Here is a 24944-nt window from a genome sequence, read left to right on the forward strand (position 1 = left end):
AGCCCCTTGTGCCATTGAAAACTACATTTCCCACTCCCAAGCCTTCTTAGCAATTCCCCCCTTCCTCCTTTTCCTTGCTCCCTCCAAACCCCCCAACCCCCTCACCCCCTCTTTTTCCCAGGTGTGTCTCAACTTAGGAGGGATTTATGGGACAGATCCAAAGCCTTTTTTCTATTCTAATGGGGGCAAAGCCTTGAGAAGCCCTGGACCCCTGAGAAGAAGAGGAGGGGGGCTTAGAGAGAGGAAGAAAGAGAAAAAGAAGATGAGGAGGGGGAAGAAAGGAAGAAAAAGGAGAGGAGGAAGAGGAGGGGAAGAAAAAAAACGGAACAATAATAAGAAGAGAAGGAGGGGAAAGCGAAAGGGGGAAGCAGCAGCTCGCCTGAGTGTAAATTCTTCCCTGCATGGATGTTGCCCAAATAAGGAAGCAGAGGGCTGGCCAATAGAGGCAGGGCAGTGCAGCAGACCCCGCCCCTGCTGGTTTCAGTCGTCCTGCTGCTTGCTCCAGGCATGCTTCACAGGCAGCACTCTATAGAAGGCAGGCAGCAGCCCTGGGAGCTCAGAGTTGGGCAGCCACCCGGGGGCGGGGGCGGGACGGGACCGGGCACACCCCCCAGGAGGCGGGAAAGTCCCACCCACCAGCGTGAAATGGCAAGCCTAGACACACGCCTTAGGTGTCCTTCACCAACCCAAGGTGTGAGTGACAGAAACTAAGATGGACTAGAACTTGAAGTACCCAGACTTAAAGGTCATCCCAATCCCTCTGAATTTCCCCCCCATTTCTGGTTTGTAATTCTCTGTTTTCTCACCATTGACCCTCATACCTGCCAGTTGTGACATAGCAGCCAAATAGGTAAACATATACAGATGATCAATATAGAAGTAACAGTGCAAAATATACAATATTTGATTCATGATATCCAACATGAAACAAAGAAAAGCTCAGGAAAGCCTTCCCAAGTATTATAAAAAAAAAGGAGGAAAAAATCCTTTTTGCCCCCAGCAGGTGGTCAACTGCAGCCTCGGTAAGAACTCAAGAAGTAAGTGAACATTGCAGGGAAGGTGGATAGGTCATGCCAATGGTGAGGACAAAAATGATAAACCAGAAAGTTGGCAGTCCTATATATAAGTACACGGAAATCCTGCCTTGTTTCTTGATTGTGTTGAGGTTTTGGCTGAGATCTGGAGGGAAATCCTGAGATGGCCATAAATTCCTTCCATGGTAAGTCTTTCTCCCAGGTCTGCTGCAAAGATGCAACTTGGTTGGGTCTGAGAACTATAGCACTAACCTCTGCTGTGGCACAAACCACCTGCCCCTGCAATGGCACTGGAAATAAAAATTCTAAAGCAGCCAGGTCAGACTTTTATATACACCAATGCTTATTACTAGAAATCCGTATGAACGGTGATTTCAGGGAGGGTAAGGCTGACACTGACTCAAACTACCACAAGGTCAGCAGATTGGCAGTTCAAGACCCAAGTGTCGCGAGATGGAGTGAGCTCCCATCACTAGTCCCAGCTTCTGCCAACCTAGCAGTTTGAAAGCATGTAAAGGTGTAAGTAGATAAATAGGTACTACTTCGGTGGGAAAGTAACAGCATTCCATGCAATTCAATGTTTAGTCATGCTGGCCACATGACCATGGAGTCATCTTTGACAATGCTGTCTACCTCGGCTTAGTAATGGAGATGAGCACACACACACACACACACACACCCTACAATCAGACATGACTAGCAATCATGTCAAAGGGGAAACATTTTTTACTTTTAAGGCTGTTTCCTCCAATATCAGGCATTAGGGTTCTTGATATCATTGCCTAAGGAGCCTATATAAGATGATGCTCTTGTGCTTTGTCCTGCTGATGAGTTTCCCATAGACATCTGGCTAGACATAATGGAGACAGAATACTCAACTAGATATGTCTTCAATAAAATTGGAAGAAACCACAAGGGCCATCCAGTCTAACCCCCTGCCATGCAGGAATACACATCAAATCACTCCCAACAGATAGCCATCAAGTCTCTGTTTAAAAACCTTGAAAAAATGAGACTCCACCACTCTCTGAGACAGCATGCTCCACTGTCTAACAGTTCTTACCATCGGGAAGTTCTTCCTAATATTTAGGTGGAAGCTCTTTTCCTCTAGCTTGAATCCACTGCTCAGTGTCCTGGTGTCTTGAGCAGCAGAAAACAAGCTTGTTCCATCTTTAACATGACATCCCTTCAAATACTTAACCATGGCTATCACGTCACCTCTTAACCTTCTCTTCTCCAGGCTAAATGTACCTGCTCTTCATAGGGCATGGCTTCCAGACCTTTCACCATTTTGGTCTACCTCCTATGGATATGTTCCAGCTTGTCCACATTCTTCTTGAATTATGGTGTCCAGAACTGAACACAATATTCTAGGTGAAGAGTAACCAAAGCAGAACAGGTACTATTACTTCCCTTGATCTAGACACCAAGACGATGAAATTGAGGCTGTCTTACTTCGGCCATATCACAATAAAGCATGACTCATTAGAAAAGCCAATAATGCTGGGAAAGGTAGGGGGCAGTAGATAGAGAGAAAAGCTGCACACCAAGTAGCTAGACTCAATCAGGGAGGTCACCAGCCTGAACCAGCAGGATCTGAGCAGAGAAATTGAGAATAGAGAGTCATTTACAGAGTTGTTATGAATCGAAGTCAATGTGAAGGCAGCTTACAATAACAACAGCAGATCTGTAGTTTGTTCGTTTTAACGTTGTTTTCTAATTTGTTATGATCATTTTGAATTCTTATCCTGTCCTCTGTGGGTATTAGTAACCTCTCTTAATTTAGTTTAATCTGCAAATTTGATCAGCATTCCCTCTATTGCTTCATCCAAGTCATTCATAAACATTTTGATGCGAATGTGTGAAAATATGTATCTATTTGCATAACACAGGCCGGTTACAAACCGGCACTTGGGACGTCTGCAGGACGTCCCATTTTAAAAAGGGGGCATCTCTTCTAGACGCCCCTGGGTCTAATAAGGACTCTGTCGGTACAATATGGCGCCGGCCGTTCCACACGGCCGGCGCCATCTTTACGTATCGGATGCTGTGCGTCCAAACATGTCACGGCGCCTGTGACGTCGCGAATGCGCCCCTGGCGCCTTGTGATGTCACAGAGGCACCGCAGAAAGAAGCTCCATTTTGGAGCTTCTTTTTAGCTCCGTAAGGGAGCCGTGCGGTGTGGCTGCGACGGCTCCCTTACGGAGTAAACAGCGGCGGCAGCAGCAGACCGCCTCAAAGCAGCGGTCTATAACCCGCCACACTTACGTATATACTAGCCCAAAATTTGGAAAGCTAAGCAGGGGTAGGCAACCTTTTTGAGCCAGGGCCAGGTTGCTGTCCCTCAGACAACTGGGGGTCGAAGCCAAAAAATAAATAATTAAATATATTTTTTTAAAAAAAAATTAAATAAATAAATAAAAATAAGCACTGCCTCGTACTCTCCTCTTGCAACGCCTTTCAAAATGCAGTTCCCCCAAAACCATTCACAGCCTCAGGAGTTGTAGTCTGGTAAGGCTCCAGAGCTCTCCGATAAACCCGGCTTAAAGGCTTCGCCAAGCTACAAATCACAGGACTTTGCTGGATGGAGGCATGGCGGCTAAAGTGGAGTCAAACTGCTTTACCTCTGCAGTATATCTGGAAGACCAGGTGCATCTGATGACCTAAATAGGAATTAATATGAGTTATATTTGATGACCATCTGATGACGATCATCATCACCATCCTCCTCCTCAGTCATCCCTCCTTGTTGTTGTTGTTGTTGTTCCATCATTATCCTTCCTCCTTCATCTTCTCTTCCTCCTCCCGCCATCTCCTCCTTCCTCTTCTCAGTCCTCTTCCTTTCTCCTCCTCTCTCTTCCCCATTTTCTTCCCTCCTTCCACTTCTTCTTTCTCATTCCTCCTCCTCCTTCTTCTTCCTCCTCCTCCTACTTTTCTCACCTCCTCCCTATTCTTCCTCTTCTTCTTCCTCCTTCCTCTCCCTCTTCCTTGTCCTTCTCCTTCCTCTTCCTCCCTCTTCCTATTCCCCCTCCCTCTTCTTCTTCATATTCCTTCTTTTTCTTCCTCCTCTCTCTTCCTTCCTCCTCCTCCTCTCTGTTTTCCTCTTCTCTCTTCCTCCCCTTCTTCCTTCTCTGCTTCCTTCATCTCTCTTTCTCTTCCTTCCTCCCCTTTCCTATTCTTCTCCTCCCTCTTCCGTCTCCCTTTCCCCTTTTTTCTCCTCTTCTTGCTTCCTCTTCCTTCCTCCTTCTTTCCTATTCTTCTTCCTTCCTCCTAGTCCTTTATCCTCCTCCTTCCTTTTCCTCCTTTATCTTCCTTTCCTCCCCTTCTTACTTTCCCCTTTTTCCTCCTCCTCTTCCTTTTTCCTCCCCTCCTTCCCCCTTCTTCCATCTCTTTCCTATTCTTCCTCCTCCTCTTTCCTTTTTCTTCCTTCTCCTCCTCCCTCTTCTTCTCGTTCCTCTTCCTCCACTTTCCTCTTTTTCCTCTTCTTCCTCCCCTTCCTTACCTGTCGTTGAGGCCCAGGGGCAGAGTGGGGTCTTCCCCCGGAAGGGAGTCCATGGCGGCAGGCAGAGAGATGGAGAGAGAGAGAGAGAAAGGAGCTGCGGCTCCTCCTCCGCCAGTGGCTCTGGCTCTTATTGTCCCCACTTTGGCGGCTGCCTCGGAATTCAAACGGCCCCAGCGGTGCTTGGACGGATGGGTGCCATCTTGGTGAAGTCGCCCTCAGAAGGGCAGCCCTAGCAAGAGAACGGCCTCACCGCCCTTTCTCCTCCCCTTGAGGCCGTTTTGGACGCCATCTTTGTCGAGGGAACAGATGTGGCATCTCGTTCTATGTATAAAACACAAAATGGTGCCCGGAGTGGCGCGGAAGCTGCGGAGGGGGCGGCAGGACCGGGCTGGGGCTGGTCCCAAGGCCTCGCCGGGCCGGATCCGGCCTGCAGGCCGTAGGTTGCAGACTCCTGCTCTACTGGATGCCGAAAATCAGCAAAGACTGCATCATTAATTGTATCAGTTAGCTTGCTTAGTTTCTTGGACACAACTTTCATTTATTTCTAGAGCAACAATGATAGGATACTGGTGTAATTACTTACCAGTAATCTGACAGTCTTCTATATATGTTGATTAAAATGGCTTTCTCTGGATGGGGAAAGCCTAGAGCAGGCATGAAACATTTGGACACCATAGGCTGCATGCAGCTTTTAGGCCAAGTTCAGTGTTCCCTACAGTCGCCCCCCCCCCTGGTTGTTGCCCAGCAGATTAACACATTTTCCCTCTGCCACCTCTCACTGCCCCACTGATAAGTGTAAGAAGCAAATGAGAAGAACACTGCAGAGAGGAGAGATGATATTCTCAGCATGCCAGGAGAGGAGGATCTCCCAAAGCTTTGAGAATGATTTGAAGGGGCACTGAGTGTTTGCAACAATTGGTATGTTCATGTAAGGAAAACAGTAAGCAGGGGGCGTGATTTTTATGCCTTATCTTAGAATAAGTTTATTACTGCTCTCCTTTTTTACTTCTAATCACACTGCTGCTAAAAATGATGTAGAAAAGTGGTAGGGGATGCTTCTGTGTTGTCCAAATTCGGTGGTACACTAGACAATTAGAAGCAAAAATAGCCTTTAGGTAGGGGGGATGCAAACACTGAGGTGGGTCTGATTGTTGTCCAAGGGGCACATATTATATTGCATCTCTGTCTTGATTTTATATCTTTGTCTTGGACACCAGGAGTACTCAAAGCTTCCACAAATGGTTTGAATTTCGGCAGTATGTAGGAAAATGCTGTACCCACTGGTGCCTGACAGTAAGTGCCCAACTAGGCATGTAGAGTTCTGCTGACAGGGTTCCTGAACACTTGGAGGAATCCTAGTTTCTTTTTGGAGTGATTTGTAGGCTTTACTTCAGTGTTTTTCTAAATTAGCCTGATTCTGTTTGTGATTGATGTGAATCCAGTGTAAATCCCCACTTTAAAAAACATTCTGGTTGGTAATATCATAGAATCATCAGTAGTAGAATAATGTAAAGAGATGGAACAGTTAGTCTTCAGCAAAGTGGTTGAAAGTACCTTCAGTGGCTGAAGCCCTGCCGAATATCCAGTTTTATGTACTGGATCACTTTGAAGAAGAAATGGGATTTGTTGGGCCAAACTTTTTTCCTCAGATACCCAGGAAACTTGTTTGATATAGATACAATTCTCTCTTTTTAGGAGGGCTTGGTGATCCCTATTGTTTGTCGTTCTGCCTATAGTGCTAGAGTTCTGTGGTGTATTCATTTAGTCTTCTGGTTATAAAAAAGAAAGGAGAAAAGGTGCTGTTTTAATTTGACAGTGTATTCCACACTATCTCCAATATTGTGACTACTTGAACTTTAAAGTCATAAAATCAATTGCTGTCTTCCATATAGCTTGCAATTAATAGCACTTGACAGTACAGTACTTAAAATGTCAGAGGCCACTGGAGCTCTGGCTTCACAAGAATGAATTCTTTTTCTCTCTTACGTGGAGTATTTATGATGATAGCAATGGTAGGTTTGAAGAAAATCCATGCCTCATTAATTATGTTCTTTGTGGTTTTGTTCTTGGAAAGCTGAATCCTACAAATCAGCTATACCAGTGGTTCTTAACCTTCTCTTTAACATGAGCTCCCTTTAAATATATTTTGTTGTCACAGACCATCAAGATTTAGCTCAAGCTTTAAATCCTAAAGTGCAGCAAATATTTAAAGTTGCTCGATAAAGTTGATAGAAAAAAAAAGTTGTGGGATGTGCGGTAAAGGACTTTTAAAAAAAATCCCAAGCTTAGCTGACTAGCTCTTGTCACTTTGTCCTCATGAGAAGAGCAGTACCACCACAGCAAAGTCAGGAGGGTGTGCTCAGCCCTTCTCATCCTGCAGCAGGATGAGGGCCCGATGAGGTGTCACCTGGTGTGGCCCCACTCCCCACACTTCCTAGTGACACCACTGGGTGAGAACAGGATGGCAGGAGCAGTGCTTAGGAGCCCCAGTCCTGTAGCTGAGCATCTGGGGATTTTTAGGTGGCATGGGCACTAGAGCTTGGCCACATTTTGCTTGAGGGCAGCTGGTGAAAGAAGGAAGGAGAGAAGGAAGTGGGAAGCCAGAGACCCGATGAACAAGAAAGAATGCCGGCTGGGACTGTGGGGACTTGTTTGGTCAAGGAATCCTTGTCATGGGGGTGTCTTCTTGCCCTTTTCTTGCAGAGTTCCTGGAGGAACCTGAGCTAAAACAGCTCAGTGTGACAGCTGGGAAGGCATGAGTGAGAGAGGGAAAAAGTGAGGAGGCATAGCTCTGCTGTTGTTGCTTGGGCTTGATAGGAGGTTGCTTGGTAGAAGGGATAGAGCTCTCTTTCTCTCTTCCTATTTCTGCTCCCTCATCCTTCCACTGTACATTTTCCAGCATGAGATTGGACCTGAAAGGCCTTGGGTGGGCAAAAGGAGGTGGCCTGGGAGGGCAGAAGTGCTACCCCTGGGGTGGGTATCCATGGAGTAGAAAAGTCCATGGCAAGTGGTCTGGATGCCCATCTTCCTGGCCATTCCTCTACCTGATTGCACCCTGGTTGCACAAAGTCGTATGAAGAGGGACGTGCTGCCAGCTGTTCCCGCCTCCACTTTCCTTCCCTTCTTCTCCCCCCCCCCCCCCCACACACACACTCTAGGGCTTTCCAGCCTTCTGCCTGAAAGTCAGTAATATTTCTTCAAATTTTCAGTCTGAGGACATTTCAATGTGAGGACATTGTAGCCCCCTGAGAGTCTGTGAACCACAGGTTCAGAATCACTGAGCTATAGAGCATGAGCCTTCATTGGCCTGAAGAAGAGAGGTCTGGGGTGAAGAAAGAAGCATGGTTTATTAATTTCTGTGGCAGCAATTCAAGCTGTTAATTTTAAGTCACAAAGAAAAATAGTCCTATTTAAATAAACTAATATATTGCTATAGCTTATCTCTTATATGGTGTAGGAGCAAAATATAAAATACTTACTCAGACATACAGCCCACATGCCTTGTGAATTTCAAAATTATCTGCTTTGAGAATGAATAGTTTTTAGATAAATTTATTTATCTAGCTATCTATATGAGAGCTAGTGTGGTGTAATGGTTTCAGCATGGTGCTGCGACTCTGGAGACCAGGGTTTGATTCCTTGCAAGGCCGTGAAACCTACTGGGTGACCTTTGGCTAGTCACACTCTCCCAGCCTCAGTAGAAAGCCATGGCAAACCTCTTCTGAACAAACCATGCCAAGAAAAACCCATGATATGTTTATCTTAGGGTCCTCATAAGTCAGAAACGACTTGATGGTGAACAACATCGACAAAGCTATGTACATGGACATGAAGGAAGTATTTTTCATTTAGCCATTGGTTTTCAGAAGCAGAAGGTGGTTGGTTATGGAGCGTAATCTCAGTGGTGGTTATAGAGTCTCACTGTGAGATGGAAGTTAAGAGCATAAGACCTTCCTTGTTTGTTTGTTTGTTTATTGGATTTATATCATACCTTTCTCCAGAAATGGAGCTCCTTCCGGGGCTGCGGAAAGGACGCCCCAGGCGCCCTTGTGCAGCCCCAGTATGTCACTTCTGCTGCGCCCCGTTTGGAGGCGGCACAGTCGTGACATAGCAATGGTGGCCCCCATGTGGAATGAGTGCCGCCATTTTGTACGGACTCAGTCCATCCTAGGGTTAGTACGTCCTGGGGACGTACTTTGTGCGCATATGTAACACACCAGTGATACCTTTATTGGGACAACCAAAATGCACAATTACATGTTGCAAGCTTTCGAAGTCACACTGGCTTCAGGAAAACAGGAGAAAGAAATTGAATATGATAGTCATAGACCTGCATTTTCTATTTCTGGTCTTAAGTCAGATGGTAGGGAGCGCTATCTGCAAGCTGGCACCTCTCCTTCTGGCCATGTGGTCACTGGTAGATTTTGAAAGTCAAGGAAATTTAGTATTTATTTCCAATTCAAAGAAGGTGTTTCGTTGGAATCCAGCATGTCTCCTTCCTTTGTGAAGCCACAGGCTCCTATGTAGGTAGAGAAGACTGAATTTCTCAAGAGGTCTTCATTTTTTGCATCAGGAAAACTTTAGGTGGTGTAGAGGTAAAGCATGCCAATCAGTGCCAATATTAGAAAAATATTGTTTTACCTTTGTTGGTGGCAGAAGCCTCAGATGGCAAAAGTCATTTTTTTAGGATTTCCCTGTGATGGCTACAGTGCGGTATCTTGAAATCCAGAAAACATCTAGGGATAGCCAGTGTTGGTCATATAGCAAATCCAATAACATTGAAACAATGATACTGTACCTTTATTGGAACAACCAAAATGCACAATTATATGTTGCGAGCTTTTGAAGTCACACTGGCTTCTTCGTCAGACAAACAGGAGTAAAAAAACCTGAAGATGGTAGTCAAGGCCTGCAGTTTCTGTTTCTGGTCTTAGTTCAGATGGTAGGGAGGGCAATCTGCAAGTTGTAAATTTAGGATACTTATTCAGCAAAGTAGGATTTAATTTTTAATGTAGTAAATTAAAGAAGAAAGCTAGAGGCCTTGGATGGGGGAACCTATGACATTCCAATGTTAGACAGCAGCCCCATCATCCCAGGCCATTGTTTAGCTATGGTTGTTGGGAGTTAAATAACATACAGTATGAGTGTTTGGTATCTCTGGTATAGGTCAGTAGATATGCTTCTACATTTTCAGTTATCACTTACAGTGCTACAAATGACATTAAATGGTTTAGAAATATAGTTGCAATCCATTCATCACTTTCAAAGACATTGAGTTAAAGGCGCGTTACAGACCGCTGGATTGCAGCGGTCTGCTGCCGCCACCGCTTGCACCATCCGGGAGCAGCAGCCTTTAAATGGCGCGGCTCCCGGATGCTGCTGAGAAGGAGCGTGGAAATCGCGCTCCTTCTCAGGCCCTGGAAGAGGCGCCACAAAGCGCAAGGGGCGCATTTGCGGCATCATTTCCGGGGCGACACGTGCGGACGCAATGCGTCCAGCACGTAAAGATGGTGGCGCCCGTGTGTATAGGGCGCCACCATCTTTACGCCCCCATCACGTGCTAGGGGTGAGGCCGGTATGGACGCTAGGTCCTCAGCCAACCCCTAGCACTTGACGGGGGTGTATTAAAGGCCCATTTATAACGCGCCAAAGTCTACTTTTCTAAGGAGAGTAGTGAATGTTTGTGTGGGGGATTAATTTTGAGGTGAAGCATTATACATAACCACTGCATTCTGTTTTTTTCTGTCTCACGCATTGAGTCCTAGATTCAATAATCTAATTTCCATAAATAAGCAAATTAAATATTTGTGTAGAGGTGAAGTTCAGTTTTAAAAGGCATTACTCAGGCAAAATCAATGAATAAATGTGGACTTAAAAGGCAAGTTTCTTTCGGTTACATTTAAGTTTCTGTTTTTCCAGCTCAGTTTCTTGGCACTCCTGTTGAGATCATGCTGCTCTTAATGCCACACAAGCAGCCCATGTGGGTGGTTTGTGGAAATAATCAAATCACATGACAACTTTTAGGATACTTGAGTTGTATGACTTAAGAATTAGGAGTGGGTTTTATATTTTGAATCAGTTGGGGTGTTCAGATTCTGTTTGAGATCTTTTTCTGTTGGTGGGTAGGCTTCTAATACTATTTCTGGAACTTGCTTTATCGATTGATTACATTATTTTCAATAATATAAAATGTGCCTTTTGCATGAAGATGCAATTGCTAGAACTCAACAATTCACTCAACAATTTACAAAACAAGGAATACATTATCTTATTCCCAGTCAAAGCAGTTCAAAGAGGCTTTGCAGCAAATATTTTAATTGTCACTTATTTGGAGCCAAGGTAATAACACCCCGTTCTTGTTTTCCTTAATCCTGTTGGATCCATGTAGGTCTATTTTCTCTTGCTCTCAGAGGGAAAGGCTCTCCTATAGACTACTGAATTTTGTTGAGTCTTATACATATTCAGCAGTGTGAAAATGTGTTCTAGAATTTTGCTAACAGGGAATTGCCCTAGATCCCTTCGCTATGTGAGTTTACGAGGTTTACATTTTGAAGTTTCCATTCTCCTTGTCCATCACTAAGCCCATCTAGGAATTTTAATGCAAAATACCCAGTATATTCAGTTCATTGTGGAACTCAGAATGTTTTAGGCACTGTGTTGTCTGAGGAATACAAAATGTAAGCAAACTAGTTCTTACATTATTATTCTGCTTTCCTACCACTAAATTTTATTATTAAATAGTAGCCACAGAATAAATTATTCATCTTAACTTAGATCTTCTATTCAGAGTGTTTAAAATCCATTTTGATGTTTGATACTTGCCTCGCTGGATTTCAATGTTATCTATTAGTATGTTCCATAAGTGGTTTCAGATTTATAGCTAAAACAATTTTTTTAGCCAAGAATCAACAAACGTTAAATGTAGAACTTTGTGGGAGATGTGAATGCAGTATGAGTGTGGGGAGTGTTTTTGTAGAGTACAAACTGTTATCATAGGTGGTGCTGTCTAGGTTTTGTAACTGCATTTGTTCTTATTCAGCATGCATGATTAATTGCTCATTAGTACTGGTAGCTTTGAGACTTGGCTGTACCATATGTATCCTGTAGTTTTCTGTGTTAAGCTGTTCTTAGATCACTGAAGAATCTTTGAATTTCTGGGAAAAAGGAGAGGTTCATTAAGTAATCACCATGTATTTTGGTGTAGCATCTTGTATGAGGCTTAATGTCTTGAAAAAATAGTGCTTGTTTGTTTGTCTTCAGTATTTTGGAGAGGCAAATCTGGTAAGAAAATGATAAAGCAGTATAAACATATGTGTTGTCTTATTCCTTTTATTTTTTAGCAAATCCAGTTTGCAGATGATATGCAAGAGTTCAGTAAATTCCCAACTAAGACTGGTCGCAGGTCCCTATCGCGTTCCATTTCACAGTCTTCCACAGACAGTTACAGCTCTGGTAGGTGTCTTCTTTTTCCTGATACTTAGTTCCCTTTTGGCTTATGCAGCACAGTGAGCATTAATCTACATGCTTGGAAGTGTTCAGTGATGATGCATCCCTAGTAAAAGGGAGTTAAAGGGAAAAACTAACCATTTCTTTTTGGCAGCCTCATTCTGGATTTTCAAAAGCCTTGAAAATACTGAAATGTATTACAGTTGATAGTGTTGAACTTTTGGTAGGGGCATACACCTTGACTGAGCACTCTTTGCTGTAAGACATTGGAACATTGAGATTACAGTGGAAGGGATATCCTATAGAGATATGCTATAGAATAGGCCACCTCTTACCCACTGCCGACTTCAGTTAGACTTCAGTAGTCTATCAAAAAAAAATCCCTTTTATTCCATAGTTACAAAAATTAGCCTTTCCCTCTCTGCTATGTATAGCTGGCAGGATCCTACATGGACATAAATAAGAAATGTTGGTGCCATTATATTCACTGAAAACCCATTCCATATATTTAATCCACTGCCTTACCATAACTGTAAACAGCATGATCATTGTGCTTGAACAACTTGGCTTGTTTGAATGACAGCCTAAAATTTGCAGTAAGTAAGATTGGATCTGTCTGCCAGTAATTTTCCAAGGATGTTGATATCATGCAGTATTTGAAACCCACATGGTGCCACCTTATGCCAGTGTAGATAAGCCAAGAAGCAAAAGACTAGAAACAGGAAGCCAGATTGACCAGGACACTTTCCTTGTTGAAGATGAATGATCAGAATAGAATTAAAATAGCACAGATGGTAAAATGTCAGCTCTGACTAAGACATGATTGTCTTAGTTTCTTTCATGTATTTTCTGTTCTCACCAAGCATTTTTGTTTTGTTTCTTTCTCTAGCGGCATCCTACACAGACAGTTCTGATGATGAAGTTTCCCCTAGAGAAAAGCAGCAAACTAATTCCAAGGGCAGTAGCAATTTCTGTGTTAAGAATATCAAGCAGGCAGAGTTTGGCCGTCGAGAAATAGAGATTGCTGAACAAGGTAAAGGGCTGTCTCCCTTCCTTTGGGTATCATAAATTGTATTTAGTTAGTCAACAAACATTTTGGTGGCAGATCTGCTCTGTTGAAATGTCAGCAAAAGATACAAACCTAAAAGCAAAACTTAGCAGTTCCTTACAACAGGTATTATTAATAATGCCAATTGCAACAGTCTGTATACCCAGTTTTGTAAGCAACAAGCATCATCAATATGTGAAAAATGTTTTTCACCATTTACCTGCTAAAAACAAAATAATAGGACTTTATCCATGCAGCTTCATTTGGGGACAATTAAACCTTCTTGACAACTTTCCACCTTTTCTGGCTGCACTGTGAGATTGGCAGCATCTTTCAATTACATTTTGACTCTTTGATTGAATACAATTTTAATATTTGCCTTTCTGCAGCCTCTGTTGTGCACTGTTTCTTTATAAACACACACATGGGTGTGCATACACATTTCTTAGAGTTGAATTAATACTATGAGCCCACTGTGATGATTGTTTGGCTGATTGGTGTAAATTGTTCTTCTTCTTTTGTAGATATGTCTGCACTGATTTCACTAAGAAAACGAGCTCAGGGGGAGAAGCCTTTGGCTGGAGCTAAAATAGTGGGATGTACGCACATTACAGCACAGACTGCAGTAAGTGCCCCATTCTAGCAGGCGTTCCACTAACTGAAACTGTTGCCTCTGCAGGTCATCTTGATTTATTTCAATCTAAAGAGATAAGAGGAGGTATATCTTGTTTCTGTAAACAAGAATACAGTTTAGTTACTAAGCAATTTTGGTGTGTGTGCACACAAATGCTCTATAACAAAGGTATCTGCTGTTATGAAACTCCAGTATGTCGAACAGGAGTTTGACAGATAGTTATAGTTCCTTTGGTTTGGAACTTGATGCATTCCTTTAGGTAGCTGATGATAGTGGTGAAATTATTTGGAGAGTGTAGGAATCATATTTGTAATGTTCTACTGAGTGTCTGGAGTAGGATAAGCTATAAATTAAAGGAAATAAAAATATTTTAGCTATGAGATAGTATTTTCAAATCCTTCCAGCCATTGCTACTACATTTTAAGTTGATTCTCTGCTTACTTTGCCCTTCAGGTCTTAATTGAGACACTTTGTGCACTAGGAGCCCAGTGCCGGTGGTCTGCTTGTAATATTTATTCTACTCAAAATGAGGTGGCTGCTGCCTTGGCTGAAGCTGGTGAGTACAGGACAGCTTCATTGAGATTCAGCATCAGAGATAGAAATACAGTTTATATTTTGCTGCTTGCAATAGTTACTAGTTCCATCAAGTTCTTTAGTACTTAAGAATACATAATGCATTGAGCTATTTGGCTACATTAAAAACTATTTATTTTCTTTAAGCACTAAAGCTTTGCAGCTTGTCACTAACTATTCAAACTTTTGACAATGAATTTAGAACATATAAGACAATCATTAATTTAGAAAGAAGGATGTAATTACTTAATGAGCACAAAATTTGAATAAGTATGGAGTGTTGTTTGAAAGAAATTGGATTGAGTATATCCGGTACGTGCATGGTAGTCATGCAAAAATATCATTGGTCTGAAGTATAAAATCAGAGGTTCATACTTTATTTGCTGCTCCATAAGTTAGTTTATCTGGATATGCAGACAAAATTAGATCTAGTGATATGGATGTAGCATTTTCTCATAGCTGCTTTGCACAAATATGTACTGTAGGACAACAATTAAAACTCTATTATTTGGAGATAAAATGGAGAATGATGATATCTACTAACCTTTTTTAAAAATTCTGTAATTGCTGTGTATTATTAGATGTATTTACATTAAGCCTTGTATCCATTTGTGAAAATTCAGAAAAGTAAATTGATGGAAAAATGATAGGATCTGTTGAGGCAAACAAAAGATCATGTATAACAAAAGTTTTTTATTGAGAAATGGTATCCTTTGCGTTAATGATAAGATACAAGACTTAAAACCGCTGTCTCATCACCTAGGCCAGTGGAAAGATATTAGACACAGTGAACCATAAATAAAATTATAGGATCACACAGTCGCCCATTTAACAACTTCTTTCATATGTAAAAGCATCCTATCTGTTACTTCAGTGTGTGTTTCATTTTTAATGATTGTGTGTACACATATTGATCAGTTTGTTATTGTTTGAAAGCCAATAAAAAAATGAAAAAAAATACCACTATCAATTTCACTGTCCTGTTTTTCTCTAAATTTTCTAAATGCTCAAGCTGTTGAGTATTCTGCCAACCTTGCTCAGACTCCTATGATTTTTGAGAGAGAGAGACTAGATTTAGCTAAAGAGGACATGTTTAGCTTTAGGTTATTTACTCTGTTCTGTGGGCATCTTTTCCCTTTGAAAACTCATATCACAATAAATTTCTGAGTCTTAGTCTGGAGATGCCATAGGATTTTCTTTTTATACTGTTCTTTGTGTGTTCTGCCAAGAATATGCTCTAAGAGATGGTTAAAAACGAATGAGAGGTTATCTAACTGCTATTCCTTGGGTAGTTTCAAAACCCCCAAGAAGTTTGCAGACTGTACAAATGAATTGTTTGAGTGTACACCCTTTATTGTCAGAGAAGACAATATAACTGGTAACCATGTTATGCTTTAACTGAGCCTTATCCTAGGTTACATTTTACTATTGTTTATGGGTTGCATAAAAATAATGTCTCTTCAGATAGCGTAGCCATTTAAATATGAAGCAGGAACAAAACAGTGAAGCTATGTTCTAATTCTCAAGCATTCAATCCAACAGATTTTTTAATTCTTAGTCAGCTTCCCTATATAATACTGCTTCTTCCAAATACACATTGCATGGAGAGCTAGTTATCTTCCTGACTCTAGGGGTAAGAACATCTTGCTATATAGGCAGTGTATCAGCATTGTGCTTCATTAGAGAGGGCTTCAAACATCCCTGCTTGGTGAAAAAAATGGCCTTTTTTAATTTTTTTAACATTTCCCCTTCACTAGGTGTTGCTGTGTTTGCCTGGAAAGGGGAGTCAGAGGATGACTTTTGGTGGTGCATTGATCGCTGTGTTAATGTGGATAGCTGGCAAGCCAATATGGTAATAAATTCCTCAAAATTTATTGACAGGATGTGGAGAGGGGCTCACCATGAGCAGGTGTTTTTTCCTCTTTCATTTTTCCCCTTTTGTTGTTGCTTAATACTGCAGTAGCAGCCTGAACAGAACTCCTCTTTCAGCAATCCAGCAAGCATTTTGTTTTTCCCAGACTTTCTTGGACACATTGTGGAACTGGAAAGCAATGCTAACTACTCCCCCCCCCCCCCTTCACAATGTCCTGGGTAAATGCTACATCCCACATATTCTGGGGGAAAGGAAATAGTGGCTAGCCTGCCAAGAGAAAATTTTGGCTGTTTCCAATGCAAAAAAAGCGGAACCAACTGCTGTAAATGAAATGCCCCCCTCTGCAAACGTGACATTGAATTTCTCCCTCAGTGAAATTTTCCTCAAATTTTCCTCTCACAAATCACATGATGAATTTCTACAGGTAGTTTTGATTTAATAGCACCTGGGTGTTCTGTAGGGACTGTTACCCCATTGACCCAAGTTAACTTGCTAGCTTTGAGCAACTTGCCACCCTTAAGTTTAACATATCTCAAGGACATATTATAAAAATAAAAAGTAAGAAGAACAGAGAATATAAATATGATGAATACCTTCAGGACAAGGCAGCTCTAACATTAATAAACAGTTAAGTGAAGACAAAATAGACAGGGCAGGGAATGTCCTCTTGTTCTTTAGTTCTTAACTCATAGAAGAAAAAAGGTAGCAACATTTTGCATCTTTTAAAAAAGTTAAATATCCAACATTAGTTTCAAAAATAATGCACTTACAGAAACTTTTTCCTTTATTTAGATTCACTAGTAAATGTCACAAAGTTAAATAACAGACTGAACTCACTCAGAACCAAAAGAATGTTGTTTTTTTAAAATGTGAAAGTATCTAGGGTTAAAACTTAAACCCAATTGCTTGTACCAGCTACAGTAAACCCAGTGAATCAAGGGCTAAATTGGAAGTCATCACTTGTGCAAATACCATCGATTCAATGGGTCTATTCTAATTTGGACTAAAATTGGATTTAGAATTCCTCACTTCATGGGAAAAACAACTGATATCTCTCTCACCTGTGTTAGAGTAGATATTTTTAAGAGGACAAGAACAGGGCATTTAGTAGTTGCATGCCATAGGTTTTTGCAGACTTTAGAATAACCCTTCTTCTATAAACTGGATGTGTTGTGTACTGTCATCACTGTGGAGACAGTTCACTTGGTTTGGCCCGGTGTGCTGGATACACTAAAGTATTAATTCTTACTTTAACAATGCTGGTTTATTGTTCAAAGGAAAATTGTGATATAACTCAACTTCCTGTTAATGTATTCTGTTGGTCTGATAATGTTAAAAGATTCTTTAGTGCATTAACATGAGCAGAATGAGCAGAGTAACCAACCGTGCCTTATTTTTGTTTTCATGCGTTGACTCTTGCTCATGTATCTATATCAGGGAAACACATTCTGTTAATGAACATCATAGTGACCAGTGTAATAAAACACCTTCATATTAGCTATGTTCCCTGTTTTTAAGAACAAAGGCTACAGAGGAACATTTCCTTTTCTTGTCCTGCAGTTACCTACCAAAGGTATAAGTGATCACCAGTCTGAATATATATCTCATAAGCAGCCTTCAGGCTTTTACTTAAATTTGTTAATACTGGTGCTTTGGAGTGTGCTTTCCTTCAAGTCTCATAGCACTGCATTCTTCTTGTATATTCCAGTTTTTATATTAAAAAAACATCCCAGGTATCTTGTTGCTTGGAAATCATATTGCAGCACATTAATGATTTTTTTAAAAAAAATAGGGTTCTGATCCTCAAATTTCTGTGTGACTAATACTTATGCTGAAGTGTGACATGCACATGAGCAGAATATCTAAATTGATTATACTTCCCATATTTTTAGATCCTGGATGATGGGGGAGACCTGACTCATTGGGTTTACAAGAAATATCCAAATGTCTTTAAGAAGATCAGAGGCATTGTAGAAGAGAGTGTGACTGGTGTGCACAGGTAACAGACCCAAAAGGAACCTGAAACTTCTGCATATTATTTGTTTTGCTCATTAAATACTTCTGATAGATTTAGGCTCTTTTCTATATTTAGTAAGTAGGCCTCCAAAAGCTGTCAAAGTTCTGTTTTAATAATGATGCCACTGTGGGATAATCATTAAGGGCAGGATGGATGAAATAAGGTAATAAAAGAATAGTATAGCTCAGGCAATGTAGAACTAGGATGCTTTTCCCCCTTACTAGTTTACCTCCTTATCTGACAAGCCATGGAAATTGATGCCAGTTCAAAAGTTGATAAGCTGTCCACACAGTAGACTTTCCCCTCTTGCCACATATTGTGTTAATAAAGTGGGAAATAGGTTTTAATTTTCCCCTAACCATCCCTATAACTGGCCTGTTGTCTTCTTACTTCATTTGCCTTACCTTAGAAACTGTTTAGGCTGTTACCATTCAGTCGTTTCAACTCTCCCATTGATGCCATTAGTATTGCAGTATTAATTGTTTCTTACAAATTCATTCATTGCTAATAAAAAAAATAAAAAAACAAAACAAATTCATCCAGTGCTTAAGTTGCCAGTGACAACAACTTGCAGTATGGTTTAACTGTCATAAGAACCTCACATTTATCAAGGCGGATAGTTGGTCCATGTAGCTTAGTATTGGCTACAGTGACTGACAGCAATCCTCCGGGTCTTTAAATAAGTGTCTTTCTTATGCCAAGGAAAGAAAAGCTTTTGCAGTGATGGAGGTGGAGACGTCCTCATGTGGGTCGCTCCCACCTCGTTGCTCCAGTAGATAGGAAATAGACTTCGAGGGAGATACCAGTGGGGGGAGCATAACTTTGACCCCAAAACTTGCCTCATCTTATACATGAGTTCAATTTATAGTCAAGTATATATGGTATGTTGTACAGTGGAGTTAAAAGGAGAGAAGTGTATGCTGCTGCTCTGTCTCCCACAGCAATTTCGTGTGGTGATAATTATTACTTACATTTTTGTCGTGATTATCTCTAAGCATGCTAAGGGCTCTAGTTACATTGAGCATCTTCTAGCTTCACCATTGGTTTCTGTTCTTTTAAAAGTTAGAAGGAATACAGTATATGTATCAGAAGCAGATATTTATTTATTTATTTATTTATTTTGGTGGAAGGGTACACCCTTTTATAGGAACAGGCATCTCTACTTCTTTTTGAAAACAAGTTGTAAACATTTGTTGTTGGCCCAGGAAGCCAGTAATGCATTACTCTAATGATTCAATTTTAATCTCACTAACTTTCTATTTAAATGATTAAAGAATAATTATTTAATTTTCTTTCCCCTTTTCAGGTTATACCAGTTATCAAAGGCTGGGAAGCTGTGTGTTCCAGCCATGAATGTCAATGATTCTGTCACAAAACAGAAATTTGATAATCTGTACTGTTGCAGAGAGTCAATCTTGGATGGGTGAGTCTGACAGAAAGCTTTGATGGCAGAAAAGAAAAGAAATTTCAAAGCAATCTCCAGCTTCCATTATATATCTTTAGTGCTGTGGAGTTGAAATACATTGTTGTGCTGTCCAGTGATAGCATATGGCCATACTGCTGTAGAAATCCAGAACACTATGTTAAAATATCATGGACCCAAGCTGTATCGGGATTTTTTGGTCAAAGGGCTTCTGTCACCATAGCTACGTCTCCCAGTGCAGGACCTTGGCCATGTTTATGTATGTGTGATTGAGAAGAATTAATTGCTAGCTTTTATGCTTCTCTTTTAATTTGTATTCCACTCCATAAATATTCATTTTATTTTCCTTGAAGGTGTATTAGAGGAAGGTTATATATGTGACTTATTTTGATACAGATTTTGTTTATATAGGGTAAAATCAGGAGTTAATTTGGTGTAATTGTTATCTTCAATTTGTGTTTTAATATGTATGTATGTATGTATTCTACTTCATCATCTTAATCTAGGGTGGACAACACATGGCCTACAGGCCACATGTACTACTAATACGTTTTGCAGCCTCCAGCCTTACATTTTCAAAATTGTTACTGAGCTACTGATGTGTCTTAGGACAGTGGCAAAAAACCCTATTTTGCTTTACAAATGAGTTACATAATCCTTGCATATCTTTTTCTCAAAGAAAATGAACTATATACAGCAACAAAAAATTTAAGGAATTTTTTTTTTGATACTGAATCCCTGAGGTTTAGCAGTACACTGACACAGGAGTGTAGCCTAAGTGGATTTGAATTCAGTGCAGCCCTCATTCCCCCCCAAAGTTGTCCAGTCTTGTTCAAATCACCCACCCAGACCCTTAAAATTTGAAAAGAGGAGCTCTTTTTCTTAATATCTTCCTTAATAGTTTGCCTTGATTGTGTATTCCTGCAAGGGAGGAGGGTGGACTGGATGGCCCTTGTGGTCTCTTCCAACTCTGTGATTCTAAATACATGTAGCTTGTTGTGTTGTTACCATTTCAAAAAAAGGTCTCTTTTTTTTCCATAGGCTTAAGCGAACAACTGATGTGATGTTTGGAGGGAAGCAAGTGGTGGTATGTGGCTATGGTGAGGTGAGTTTCAGGAGTTAATCTAGGAGTTTTCATTAGTGCTTAGCATTCATTATATGCTGTATTCATTATCAACTTTTATTAGTTATGGTCTCATGCATGATTAATAGAAGTATTGGGAAGATCTTTTAATAACACAAGATTGAGGATTACAAGTTATTGGTACCAGCTAGACATCATTAAATGAGTCCTTGATTTCAATTGTATTTCTAGAGTAAAACGTGGAAAGAATGTGCACATGATACAGCTGGCATTATGTTACAGATTATCCAGAAACATACATAAATTTTTCTGATTTTCCTCCATTACCAACATTGTATCAGTGGCACCATTTTGAATTCTACACATTAAGGGCTAAACTAGATGCAACAACAACAGTTTTCTCTGTTGAAACATGGAGTTACTGCAATATTGTCAATAGATTGAGTTGTGTGGATGGGAAGGCCTTAATGTTTTAATGGCAAAAGAAGAATGTCGGAGTGGAGGATTATCCCTCTGGATCTTCTCTTCATAGTTGAATTTCACTATTGAAGTGACCTTGCCTGGAAAAAGGGCTGAGCAGAGGTACATTCCAATGTTAGGGGAGGGTACTGGCCCTTGGCTGTTTCCTAACCTTTCATAGACTCAGTGATATAAAGCAACAGTGAAGCCCTTTAAGTTTGCTAGTTTTCCCTGCCCCCATCCAAGTCTTCTATTGCTTGGAGTAAAATAGGCCCCAAAATGGAAAATTGCCTCCATCAGATATCTCTCAGGAGCAATACGCAATTTTAAGGCTGTTTCTCCATCATTACCACCCACACAGAGAGATACTGTTGGAGCCTAAAATGGCCTTTTTTTCAAAACTGGAACTGTCTGATTGGTTCCAGATTTGAAAAAACAAATGAGTGAATGAGGATCACAGGTATTAGGGAAGTAGAAAATGGGGTGAGTGGCTTCTGCAGCTCTTTGTCCCTAACATGTTAAAGCAGTAGTTTTAATTTAACTACTTTACTTGCTTTATTCCTGGTTTGGCATAAAATGAGCCAATACAGATAGATATCTTACCACATGATAGGATTTTCTACTGTATGATTACTTTATTGTTTTATTGGAAACATAGTGTATATTTTTATGCTGTGTATACTTATGTGATAAAAAGTGCTGACTTTTCCAGGTAGTAAGGCTTTATTACACAGTTGAAGGCTTCTCACTATTATAGGGCCAGAGGATGGAGGTGGGATCCCCAAAAACCCTTATTGGTGTTTGTTGTTGTTGTTGTTGTTGTTGTTGTTTTATGTAAACTGGTGTTTCTGTTGGTTTAAACCAATTATTTTTCATTAATGTTTTAATTAAAAAATGAATTCGGCTTATATTAATACTGTGAAAATTATTTTATGTATTAGAAAGCTTGATCAATCATGTTTTAATACTTTCTGACATTAACAGTCCAAAGTTTTTAGGCTTTGATGTGATTTACATCTTTCAATAAAACTTTGGAAGTATATTGACAAGTCAGTAGCCTGTATACCATGCGCCCTTGTTTTATGTGGGGGATCTGTTCCGGACCCCCACACGTAAAACAAAAAGTGCATATGCTCGAGTCCCATTACAGGTAATGGGGCTTGTGCTCGCGGCAGGCACAGTGTACAAGTATAGGGCTACACTAGTATAAGACTAAATCAGAAAATTAAAATGCATTTCAAATGGTATGGCCACTATGTCTAATAATAATTGTTCTTTTAAAATGTGTTCTTTTGAAGCAAGTTGTTTTGGTTGAACTTATGATAATTGAAAGATTTCTTTCTGAATGGCATTTCTTGCACTATAAAATAAAGTGGTTAATAAAAAAACCACTGACGTTGGATACTAGTCTAACAATGAACAACTCTCAATAAACAGTTAATGTTAAAATGTTTAAATTTAGATAGTCGTTGTTCCAGTAAGAGGTTGGAAAATAGCCAGACTATACATGCACACATACATACACACAATCACTCTGTGTGTGAGGGGGGGGGGTTAAAGTCATTTTAAGTAACTGAAGTCATTAACCAACCCTTCTGTATTAATAAGCCATTGTTTGTGATTATAAGCAAGGAAGGTATATTCCTGAGTGACTGTTCCATGGCTAGAGATTTGTTATTTCAAGAAATCTCTTCACTAGTGTCGGTGTGCATAAAGTACACTAAGTAACTTGAGTTTGGGGGAAGATTCTTTACCATGAAACCATACTGTGATACTACTTATATCAGGCTTTATGGGATGAGTGCATGTGATTAATTTGGACTGCAGTATGTAAAGTGAAATAAGGAGATCCTCAATTTTTTAAAAAAATAAAAATTTCATTCTTTTTCACAGACATGTGGAAATTTATGCCCGTGACATGTGGAAACACAGTGGATAATCCCATTGAAATAAATACCTTTAAAATCATAAGTATTTGGAAACTAGAGAAGATTTGACAGTTAGTTCTGCTCCTAATCTCAAAAGTTAAGTCATAAAAAACAAAACCAGGAGATACTGATAACAATACAGCAATGAATGGAGAGACACACTTTATGTCTTCACCTCCTAATAATAGACAGTAAACAACTACAAAACAAATTACCACCAACCATATTACTGCAGTGCAGGGGACATAGAGAAAGAAATAAACTTTCTAACACTTTCACCTAATTTGGTTATTTGTCATCACCTATCCTATCCTTTGTCCATCAGTGAATAAGCATGGTATGTTAGAACTTTTCCACAGAAATGTCAGGTTATATTTCATGGACCCACTGTGTACAACTTTGTGTGTATATATCTGTCCGTCTGACTTTATGCATCAGAAGAGAGTTTAGACCCACAGTTTATGCCATAATAATATGTTCTTTTGCCTTTGTTTTGGTTCTGTGACTGTTGTGCAGGTTGGAAAAGGATGCTGTGCAGCTCTGAAGGCACTGGGAGCCATAGTTTACATTACAGAGATTGATCCCATCTGTGCTCTTCAAGCTTGGTAAGAAATGAACTGCTACCCAAACTCTAACAATATAAGATAATCCACACTAGAAGGTATACATCTTCAGGGGATCTTCCATCTCATGCTTGTTGTTAACTGCCCTTGTCAGATCTGATTCATGGCAACCTTGTGGATGAGACGGTTCTAAGCCCCCCTGCTCTGCTTAGGTTCTGCAGATTCATGCCTGTGATTTCTCTGATTGAGTCTATCAATCCTCTCTTTCTGCTGCCCTCTACCTTCACTAGCATTATTGTCTTTTCTAGTGAGTCATAACTTCTCATGATGTGACGAATGTAAGGCAGACTCAGTTTCATCATCCTGGCTTCCAGGAAGAGTTCAGGCTTGATCTGATCCAAAACCCATTTGTTTGTCTTTTTGGATTTCCACAGTATCCTGAGTACTCTTCTCAGCACCACATGACAAATTAGTTTTTCTTTCTGTTGGCTTTCTTCACTATCCAGCTCTCACATCCGTACATAGTGATGGGGAGTACAATGGCTTGGACAAGTCAAACTTCAGTGCTTAGTTGTATATCCTTGCACTTTAAAATCCATGGCTGCCATTCCTATTCCTAGTCTTCTTGTTGTTTTTTGACTATGGTCTCCATTCTGATCAATGTTTGAACCAAGGTACAGGAAGCCTTTATCTGAATTTCTTCATTATCTAGGTTGAATTTATGTATATCCTCTGTGGTCATTATTTTTGTTATCTTTATGTTCAATAGTAAGCCTGCCCTTGCACTTTTTTCCTTTATTGTTCCAAGTCTTTGATGCTTTTCACTGAAAGTATGTGTCATCTGCATATCGTAGATTATTAATGTTCATTCCTTTTATCTTCAGTCCTCCTTCTGAGTCTAAGCCTACTCTTCTTACAATATTTTATGTGTACAAGTTAAACAAATAGGCTGATAGAATGCATCCCTTGCCTGACCCCTTGGCCAATTGGGAACCATTCTGTTTCTCCATATTCTCTTCTAACAGTGACATCTTGTCCTAAGTATAGTTTTCTCATCAGGATATTAAATGTGGCACTCCCATGTCTTTAAGATGGTTCCATATGGACATTATATTCTCCATGAAGCTCTTTACAAATATGTCACCTACATGCTCCTTACCTAAGAGCACTCACCTCATGAATTTTTGATTTCTCTGTTGCCATGTCTGCTGCTTAACAGCAATGTCTTATCTATATATAGACTCATTTGTGAATATATGGAAAAAAAAAATAGATGAGATCAGTGGATTTCTTGGGAACATCCTCTGATAATGTTCTCCCCCCCCCCTTTATTTGTTGATTTTAAACTCAATAATACCAT

At 40.3% G+C, this 24944-nt stretch overlaps 1 protein-coding gene and 1 long non-coding RNA gene across 3 annotated transcripts in view; one reads left to right on the top strand and one right to left on the bottom strand.

Annotated features, from left to right (window-relative positions):
- Positions 1-24944, top strand: part of AHCYL1 (adenosylhomocysteinase like 1) — a 71183-nt gene that overhangs the window by 40255 nt on the left and 5984 nt on the right. For both annotated transcript variants that reach the window (XM_042465519.1, XM_042465520.1), the window contains exons 2-10: positions 11877-11988; positions 12872-13015; positions 13555-13655; positions 14118-14220; positions 15995-16089; positions 18003-18109; positions 19434-19550; positions 20592-20655; positions 23538-23626. In XM_042465519.1, the coding sequence (XP_042321453.1) occupies positions 11877-11988; positions 12872-13015; positions 13555-13655; positions 14118-14220; positions 15995-16089; positions 18003-18109; positions 19434-19550; positions 20592-20655; positions 23538-23626 (932 nt within the window). The remainder of the gene's footprint in view (positions 1-11876; positions 11989-12871; positions 13016-13554; positions 13656-14117; positions 14221-15994; positions 16090-18002; positions 18110-19433; positions 19551-20591; positions 20656-23537; positions 23627-24944) is intronic.
- On the bottom strand, positions 11544-18626 carry LOC121929692. The gene is made up of 3 exons (XR_006103724.1): positions 18532-18626; positions 14782-14890; positions 11544-11814 (listed from the first exon to the last, which is right to left on the bottom strand). It is a non-coding gene; the product is annotated as an uncharacterized LOC121929692 (long non-coding RNA).

Source organism: Sceloporus undulatus, chromosome 4 (assembly GCF_019175285.1).
Source record: "Sceloporus undulatus isolate JIND9_A2432 ecotype Alabama chromosome 4, SceUnd_v1.1, whole genome shotgun sequence".
NCBI classification, from domain to species: domain Eukaryota; kingdom Metazoa; phylum Chordata; class Lepidosauria; order Squamata; family Phrynosomatidae; genus Sceloporus; species Sceloporus undulatus.